The sequence below is a fragment of the Podarcis muralis genome, chromosome 9 (genome assembly GCF_964188315.1).
Source record: "Podarcis muralis chromosome 9, rPodMur119.hap1.1, whole genome shotgun sequence".
Lineage (NCBI taxonomy): Eukaryota > Metazoa > Chordata > Lepidosauria > Squamata > Lacertidae > Podarcis > Podarcis muralis.
In genome coordinates, this window is record NC_135663.1 from 58200003 (window position 1) to 58209874 (window position 9872).

Consider the following 9872-nt stretch of genomic DNA (forward strand, 5'->3'; position numbering starts at 1 on the left):
GTTTTAAGACTCATCCAAAGCCAGATGTTTCTGGTCTTACTTGCTGAAAGAGATACAGCTTGTTTGAGTCTGTAAAACACACATAGTTTATTTGTAACAATCAAATATTATTTTAGTTGAGAATATATTATTCCATCTGGTCTTGCAAAAGCCATTGTTGTGAAAAATATTGTGTTTCTTGACTGTATGGGTCTTGGATGAAGAAAAAATTATGAAGAACAAGAAACACATCCTAGTATATTTAACTTACATCTTCACAATGGCAGGATTGTGGAGACCTTAGTACAGGAGTGAACATTACTGGGCATACAAAATTCTGAATATATCTGATTATAAGAGATAAAAATGTTCTATTATTTCATCATTTAAATACTATTCTCCCTAACAAATGAAAACCACAACTCAACATAGAGGTGGTTTTGTTGGAAAAGGAGTATAGGAATATGATCTCTTATAACCCAGGGATCCTCAGACTGTCCAACTCACATCCCAGGCCTTCCTTACGCAAGTGTTTACATGCAAATAGGCATAAAGACAGAGACTATGTGTTAAAATAAAGACTGGTCAACTTTATTCAGGGAGCTGAATAGAAAAATAAAGATCAGCCATTTTTTACAGACATATCTATGGAATGACAAAATCACACAAGTTAGCTTTCAAGTTACAAATTAAAATAACAAATGTGAGCTTGCAGGAAACTACTCTGAACATTTTCTGCTGACTAGCATCATTACATATTAACACGAGGAAGTGGTGAGAGCGTTCATAGCTCTATCGTTAGGGAAACAGTTAAGTTTTAGGAAACAGTTAAATTTCTATCTATATATATAAGCTTTTTGTTTTCACCAATTACTGAATGGAAAAGAGTATGAGGCTGATATCAGGTAGCTATGTTATGTGCTTCACTGCTTTGTCTGAAAAACTCAAAAGAACATATAAGGTGGTTTCATAGTTTTGTCATTCATGCACTGACAAGGTCCAATCTTTCTTAGTTTTATCACTGTAACAGGATTAGGAATTCCAAGGCCAATTGTTAGCCCTGCAGGGAACACAAAGCTGTGCAAAATACAGTGGTGCCTCGCAAGACGAAATTAATTCGTTCCGCAAGTCTCTTCGTCTTGCGAGTTTTTCGTCTTGCGATGCACGGTTTCCCATAGGAATGCATTGAAAATCAATTAATGCGTTCCTATGGAAACCGACTTCAGACCAGGTCCAGGGACAGTCTGTCCCCCGACCTCTTCTGAAGGCTGGGGGGGGGGGGGAACAAGGGCTTTTCTTCCCACCCCCAGCATTTTAAAAAAACCCCGGGACAGCGGAGACTTCTCCGCTGTCCCGGGGCGATCTTAAAATGCTGGCGGGCGGCATTTTAAAATCGCCCCCGGACAGTGGAGGACTTCTCCGCTGTCCGGGGCGATTTAAAAGCCCCTGGGAAGGCAGGCAGGGGGGACAAAGACTTTTGCCCCTCGCCTGCCTTCAGAAGAGGTCCTGGACCTCTTCTGAAGGCCGGCGGGGGGCAAAAGTCTTTGCTCCCCCCTGCCTGCCTTCCCGGGAGAGCGGAGAAAGGCAGTGCGTTTCTCCGCTGTCCCGGACGGCTTTTGAGGGCAGACGGGGGGGAGCAAAGACTTTCGCCCCCCGCCTGCCTTCAGAAGAGGTCCTGGACCTCTTCTGAAGGCGAGCGGGGGGTGAAAGTCTTTGCTCCCCCCTGCCTGCCTTCCCGGGAGAGCGGAGAAAGGCAGCGCGTTTCTCCGCTGTCCCGGACAGCTTTTGAAGGCAGGCGGGGGGGGGGCAAAGACTTTCGTCCCCCGCCCGCCTTCAGAAGAGGTCCAGGACCCCCCCTGCCTTCAAAAGCTGTCCTGGACAGGCTTCGCGGACCTCTCCGCAAGCAGCGGGAGCGCTCCCGCTGCTTGCGGCGAGTTGCCAGCATGCCGAAGCGTGCGCGCGCTGAGATCAGCGCGCCCAGGCTTCGCGGCCCCGCCGCCCGGCTTCGGAGCATTGTTCCGAAGCCGGGCGGCGGGAGGTGTTCCTGCCCCACCGCCCGGCTTCGGGGCATCGTTCCGAAGCCGGGCGGCGGCGGGAGGTGTTCCTGCCCCACCGCCCGGCTTCGGAGCATCGTTCCGAAGCCGGGCGGCGGCGGGAGGTGTTCCCTCCCCGCCGCCAGGCTTCGGAGGAGCCTTCCAAAGCCCGGCGGCGGCGGGAGGAGGTGTCCCCGCCCCGCCGCCAGGCTTCGGAGGAGGTCCGAGGACAGTGGGGAAGACGCGCTGCGCTTCCCCGCTGTCCCGGAGATTTCCCTATGGGCTGTCGTCTTGCGAAGCAAGCCCATAGGGAAATTCGTTTTGCGAAGCGCCTCCAAAACGGAAAACCCTTTCGTCTAGCGGGTTTTCCGTCTTGCGAGGCGTTCGTCTTGCGGGGCACCACTGTACTGAAACTGAACCATCTGAATATTAGACTCCTGATTACTCTTCCTATAGATTCTGAGATTTTACCAGACATACTCTATGTTTTAAGTCAAAGTTTATTTCCATAGTCATAAGAATAAAACCCTTTTGTTTTTTAAAGTGGTTTTTTAAATATCTCTGAGTATAAGGAACATAAAAACCACTAGAGATGTTATATAAGGTTGTCTGCCCGCCCTTACTTTTCAACATTTACATTAATAATGTAGTCAAATAATTCTGCAATCCTGATTTCACACATACACTCCCCAAATCAGATTTATAAAGTACTGATTGTTCTATATGTTGATAATATGGCATTATTCTGTTACTTTAGTTAGAAAAAAGAATATTGAAAAGGTTTTAGGATTACTGTTTACAACTGACAAATTATAAATTATTGCAAAACTAAAGTTCTGTGTTTTGGCAGGCACTCAAAAACAACATTTGAAAAAAGCAAATTTAACTCACCCTTTACTGTTAATATATTGATATTTGTTTTAGCCAATACATCTTACTGAAAATAGATTTTGTTTCCTCAAAACTGTTTGATGCAGTGTTCTTAGGCCATAATATAAAGACAGAAGAGTCTGGTTGGTTTGAAGATTTTTGGAAGAACACTTCTGACTATATGCAACAGAGGTTTGTGGCTTGGGAGGCAATAAAATTTTGGAAATGTTACAAAACCATTTCCCAATAGCCTTATTAGCCCTGTCTCCAATGACTCCAAAGCACACTCACCCACACCCACACCCACACCCCACAAACCTTACTGGCTTGAATTTTGTTTTAGAAACAGTTTTACTGTAACAAACAAGGAAGTTAGCTTTCAGAACAACAGCAGAAAGTTCTAGCATCTCATGGCTCACTCACATAGCACCTTGTTTTTACCAGTGGTTAGCTGCATAACTGATATCTGTGAAAATTCAAAGACTAGGGACAAGATATACCATTTAGGGAAAGAAACACTTTCAGATTATTTCTTGTCCCACCCTAAACTTCTACTATAGGAATTATGCTCAGTCATGCTCTCTTGGCTGAAAACAATCTGCCTGAGTAACTTCTGTGATCCTCCTTTGATGTGGATGGCAGAAAATTATTCTATTCCATTTGAGAGCACACTTTTATTTCCCATTCCTTCCAATGAGCATGACTAATTCAAGTGATTGATAAGTTCAGGAGAAAACAGACTTTGTGGGCCTCATTGCTGGAGAGGAAAATAATTACAAGGAAAGAAATAGGCTTCTTGGGGAGGAAGGACAGGATACAAATATAATAATAAATACCTAATTTTATTTTTTGCTTCCAAAACAGAATTCTTAAAACTGAGAAATTAAAATTGTTGTTGTTTAGTTGGGACCTTAGCTTCCTTTTACTGCTGAACGGCCAAAGCAATGCAATACATTATTTGTGAATACTGTTTCTAAATATGTCATCCAGTCATGCTTGCAAAAATGAAAGGGAAAGCTGGCAGTCATTCATTTAAATTTATACCTTCCAGTGTTATTATTACAGTCATACCTCGGGTTGAAGTAGCTTCGGGTTTCGTGTTGCGCTCCACAGTGACCCAAAAGAAACGGAACACATTACTTCCGGGTTTCGCCGCTCACGCATGTGCAGACACTCAAAATCACGTCACACGAATGCATGGAAGCGGCAAATCACGGCCCGCGCACGCGCGGGTTGCGTTCACTTCAGGATGTGAACGGGGCTCCGGAACGGATCCCGTTCGCATCCAGTTACCACTGTATTTCAAAAAAATTACCAGGAGAAATTTACAATACAGTACATTAAAACATGCATATTAAAATTCACATCAGCTTTTCTAAAATAGCTCCCACTGGCATTATTATTATTATTTTTTCTATATCTTACCCTTTATCTGATAAGTCCATATAAACTAACATGGGGATACTAACTACATTTAGTAATATAAAGCAATTATTATAGCCACTGCAGAAATTGTTTTGATATTCATATAACTGCCAAATAATGTGTTAGTTTTTACATTAAGTCCAGTAAACCAATGCTCCTCTGTTGTACTATTACTCCAATACACTGGTTCATTATTCATCTTACCCAGTGGCTCATGAATCCCAACAGATCTTCAAATATTAATGTCCAAAATTTTCAGCCAAGTTTCTTACTTCATATTTCCCCATCCATTTTATAAACTGATTCACATAGTTCCAATATGAAAAGTTAAGCAATACTGCTTGTACCTGCTTTTATCTGCTTAGTGCTAACAAGTATACAATTCTTCTATGCAAAAATGTGAGACAACTTGTTCTGAAACAGAGCATGACACAAGCCTTCGTGCCAATATTGTGTAAGCATTCAAGATATGGAAATACGATACAAAAGTTGTGAAGCTATGAGTAATGCTATACTAAAGATGTAAACACATCATTGAATGAATGACTGCCAGGGCTCCCTTTTATTTTTGCGTCTGTAACTGCATGCAAGAGTACAAACAAAGCAAAAATCCAAGCAAACAAAAAATTTGCTTTCATTTACAGGTTTCAGTTTATTATTTTTATTACCAAACACTGAGAATGTGTGAAGTTTTGTCTCTATTGCTACATATTAGATAAATAAAAATAAATGAGCAAATGAATGAAACCTTAAAATCATCTTCAAAAATTACAAAAAGTGGAGTTGCATGCTGAATTAGAGAGGAGCCATGATTTGAACATTTTGAAATAACTTTAGTTGCTATTATTATGGAACTTATGGTTAAAATGCGAATCTAAATCCTATAAAGTAGGATGTCCAATTTATGGGCCAATGAGGAACTATGGGATAGGTTAAATTATTGAGAAATCATCCCCATAGTGCAATGGTATGAGACTTCTGAGCTTCAGGGAAAGATGAGTAGCTTCCTTTGCATCTAGCCCTGAGCTTCAGCAGTTTGGTGCTGTAATGAAACTGCCCTATAGTACTGACTGAGGTTTAGGAATAGATGAGCAGAAAGCTCCACATCTACCCCAAAGCTAACTGAACGGAAGCAGGTGTTTTTCCTCCCCGCCTTCCTCTGCTGTACTAAAGAGCTGGTGAAGGAGAGTTGGGGTTGGGAGGTGTAACCTCAGTGCACACATCCCTATTTTTACAAGACACTTTAAACGGTTAGGAGTTCTGCCTCCAAGTCTATAAAATTGGCCTCCTTGTACTCTATTAACTTCAAAAGGATCAGTGTCTTTAAAAACTCATACTGGAAAGGAGAGGGAATCATGGCTGAGTGATGCTCTTTGTGAGATATACATTCCAAAACTCACCCTGCTTCAGGATATTACAGGATACTATAAACCATTAAAGGTTTGAGCAGGCCAACCCCCCCCCCCCGCCCCGTTGCTCAACTGCCACCAACATTTTGCAGCCCCTGAAGGGCAATGAGCACACTCAGTTCTCTTAGGATTTTTTTTTCTTTTTTAAAAACAAACATACAAACACTAATACATTTTCCCCTGCATTGCTTGGAAATCCTGGAATATGTAGAAATGTCATCTTTGTCTGTGGATTTCATGGACCATGTATAAGACCATCAACAGTTGACTGTAAGGTTGTGTAATGACAGGGGTGCCAACTTGAATACAATACTGGAGGGGCAGGTAAGTCCCACCCCACATAATCAATCACATGACACAGCACACACACATCATTTGAATGGCAATGCCCATTAATTTGGGGGTGAGTGGGCTGGCCCCCTAAAACACTGATTGGGGGAGGGGGCAAAGGGACCTCAGTCCTAGAGTTGGCTCCTAAGCGTACTGACGAGAATGATTTTATTATTTCTATCCCTGCCACAGTAGGAACATGAAATAGCAATTCTCTCCTCCCTCAGCCTGATGATCACAAAACATACAGCAAACAACAAAAGCTGTGGAATATCCACTGTCTATGCTTCCATTGTGTCAGGTATGCTGACTATTTTCTGGATTTGGGGGGGGGGGTGAGGGGAGGACAGTCAAACGATAGTCAGATGAACGCAAGCGAGATGCAGAGGAACAGACTCAGAGATGGGGGAAGATGGTCCAGGCTGTATACCTGGAACAAAGGAGAGTGGATGCTGCTAGCACAGTTGGAAACGGGGCAGCATCTCAGCTGGTAGAGTACAAGACTCTTAATCTCAGGGTCGTGGGTTCAAACCCCCCCCCATTGCAGGAGGTTGGACTAGATGACCCTCAGGGCTCCCTTCCAACTCTACAATACTGTGATGCTATGATTCTATGCGGAGTGGCTGTGTTGTTGTTGTTGTTTAGTCGTTTAGTCGTGTCCGACTCTTCGTGACCCCATGGACCAGAGCACGCCAGGCACTCCTGTCTTCCATTGCCTCCCGCAGTTTGGTTAAACTCATGCTGGTAGCTTCGAGAACACTGTCCAACCATCTCATCCTCTGTCGTCCCCTTCTCCTTGCGCCCTCCATCTTTCCCAACATCAGGGTCTTTTCCAGGGAGTCTTCTCTTCTCATGAGGTGGCCAGAGTATTGGAGCCTCAGCTTCAGGATCTGTCCTTCCAGCGAGCACTCAGGGCTGATTTCCTTAAGAATGGAGAGGTTTGATCTTCTTGCAGTCCATGGGACTCTCAAGGGTCTCCTTCAGCACCATAATTCAAAAGCATCGATTCTTCGGCGATCAGCCTTCTTTATGGTCCAGCTCTCACTTCCATTCATCACTACTGGGAAAACCATGGCTTTAACTATACGGATCTTTGTTGGCAAGGTGATGTGGCTGTAGTTCTAGAATTAAACTGGTTTGTGTGGGTGTGGGATGGGGTGCTAGGTAGAAAAGGATCTTCACTTTCCCTTTCATAGGAGCCAACTCCTAGGGGCTGGGGTCCCTTCAGCCCTTCCCCCAATAAAACATTTGAGGGGGGTGTTGGGCCCCCTCAAAGTTGGTGGACACTGTCATTCAAATGGTGTGTGAGTGTGAGATTGATTATGTGGGGCGGGGCTTACCTTTGCCCCCACCCCCTATATTTTATTCAAGTTGGCACCCCTTGCTCCCTTTCTATTTCATTTCTTCTACTGACAGGAATGGGGTGAAATATATGTGGGTAAAACCAGAAGGGAGCAGGTGAGGCGGTGGGGGGGGGGTATGTCTTTTGCAACCTGCTTGCTCGCCCAGGCGCCACCGTGAGGGGCGCTTCTGGGGAAGGCGGGGAAACACAGAAGGCGCCTTCCTCCGAAAACGGAAGAAAAGAGCAGCAAAAAGGGGGGCGTGGGACGAGGGGCTGCCGAGGAATCCCTTCCCCATTAGCACGACAGGCTCCCTTACTGAATGTACTCGGGATGTTTGGGTCTGTGAAATGACATGGTAGCAGCCAAGGGTCGGGGTCACGAGGACTCCCTCCCTCCCTCCCGCTTCCCTTCCCTCCTCACACGCAGAAAAAGCCGCCGGAGCAGCCCCACTCACCCTCCGCCCTGAACCGCAGCTCGGACACGGTTTTCTGCACGACGGGCATCGCGCCTCAGCCGTCCTCTCAGGGCCAGCGAGCCAACAACCCTGCCCGCCTGCCTGCCTCCGACTCGGGTCTTCCTTCTTCTTCTCCCTCAAAAAAAGCTCCCTCACGGTTCCCTCCGTTCGCCTTGCGCAAAAAGAAGAAGAAGCGAGAGGGGAAAAACCAAAACAAAACACCACCGTTTGGGGGGAATTAAAGAACGGGAGATATTGGGGGTAGGGGGGAGGAGATCTCTTGTGACACCAGAGCGACGCCTGCAGTCGCGAGAGCTCCGCGAACATGCGCGACTACAACCCTCTCGCGCCCGCCGCTCGGGCCAACTGACAGCGGGCGCGCGACGCTCACTCTCTCGCTGCTGCTGCTCCTCCCCCCCCCTGCTCAGCTGCCCTGGAACGTACCAACTGGCGTTCCGCGGGGGGTGGCTCTTGTTCATCCCCCCCCCTCCTGACAACACCAGGCCCGCGTCAGGCGCCGCTTCATCCACGGATGAACGCCTGCCTTCCATTCCCGGCAGATCGAAACGGGGTGGGGGGGGCGGCTTGCCTCGTTCGCGCTTTTCGTGCCAGCCTCTCTCTGATCGTACCCCCCAAACTTGATAAGAATGGAACGAGCCGCGACTTGGGGCGGACCCCTTCGCTTGACAATAGGAGGAGGAGAGGAAAGGGGGTGGTTGTGGATTTCAGTGCAGGAAGCATCTGTCCAACGCGGGATTCGAACCCACGACCCTGAGATTTAAGCGTCTCGTGCTCTACCGACTGAGCACAGGTCCTGTCCACTTTTGAGACCATAACCATCTGTCATGGGTTTAGGCAGGGGGGCGGGCAGCTGCCCCCCCATCAAGGAAATAAAAAGTAGAAAGATATTTGACCTATGTTAAATTTCAAAATCCGCATTAAAGCAATACTGTGCCTACGTCAGGGGAAAATAAAATATTGCAGGTAGTAAAGTCATCTCTGTGTGCCTCTCATCAGTTTTAAGATAGAGTGAGAGATGAAGCAGACTTTTAAATGAGGCTGTATTGGGTGCTATTTTGGTAAGCTGAAACGTAAAAACACAGAATGGCTGTTGTCCTTTCTATGCAAATATAGAAACCAGTCATTGCCCGGGAGGGTCCTCCACCTTTAGGAGAAACGCCCAGGTTTCTTTGGAGATGTGACAAAACGAAAACAGAAACCAAGTAGCCCTTGTGGCAACACAGACGAGATTAAATTTAGGTGGAGTGCTTGGTAGAAATGTCAATATAAACCACACTAGGTAGGTTTACTTAGCAGTTTTATGGAATGTTCCATTAGAGGATAACGTCTCATCTTCAGGTGATACAAGATAGTCTTCCTTCAGATCAGGATTCCGAAGCTGAATGCCTAAAATCAACACTTTCCAAATCACACGAAAAGGAAAAACGGCTGTGTTGGCCCATGAGAGAAATTCAGCAAGCAAACAAAACAAAACAAAACGTTAGGACAATGCCTTTATGTGGTCAGCCAAGATGTGGAAAAACTGCAAGCTTTTGAGTTCTTCAGAACTCTTAATCATGGGCAAACAAAGCAAAAAAAAAAAAACAAGGTAGGGGAAGAGATCACTCACAAACATACACATGCACACAACTAGTGGTGAACATGGGAACTCAAAAGCTTATACTCAGATCACAATAACATAGCTGCCACTGAAAATATATTCTGTGTAGCTGGTACTTCACATAGCTTCAGCAATAGTTGAATTACATCACATGTTAACAGGGCTTTTTCCCCCCTAGAAAAAGAGGTAAGTTGTTGAGCTTTGTTTAGGGGGAGCAACCAGCCATAGCTGTTGAGGTGTTTTTTTTAGGGCAAGGACTTCTCTTCTTTTGCCTACTGCCTGCCTCCAACACCCAGCCCCAAATGGCACCTCAGCACTTCAGAGGGGTGGGAACACACAAAAGAGGTGCTGGAACCCAGTTCCAAAGAGTTCTGGCCCTGCACGTGACTTTGGCATGGTTATGTATGT

General features: G+C 45.7%; 1 protein-coding gene across 4 annotated transcripts in view; it reads right to left on the reverse strand.

Moving 5' to 3' along the window:
* The window catches only part of ATP8A1 (ATPase phospholipid transporting 8A1), a 74231-nt gene extending 66011 nt beyond the window's left edge, over positions 1–8220 (reverse strand). For all 4 annotated transcript variants that reach the window (XM_028745229.2, XM_028745226.2, XM_077934325.1 and 1 more), the window contains exon 1: positions 7844–8220. In XM_028745229.2, the coding sequence (XP_028601062.1) occupies positions 7844–7892 (49 nt within the window). In that variant the 5' untranslated portion in view covers positions 7893–8220. The remainder of the gene's footprint in view (positions 1–7843) is intronic.
* Between the last annotated feature and the right edge of the window lie 1652 nt (positions 8221–9872).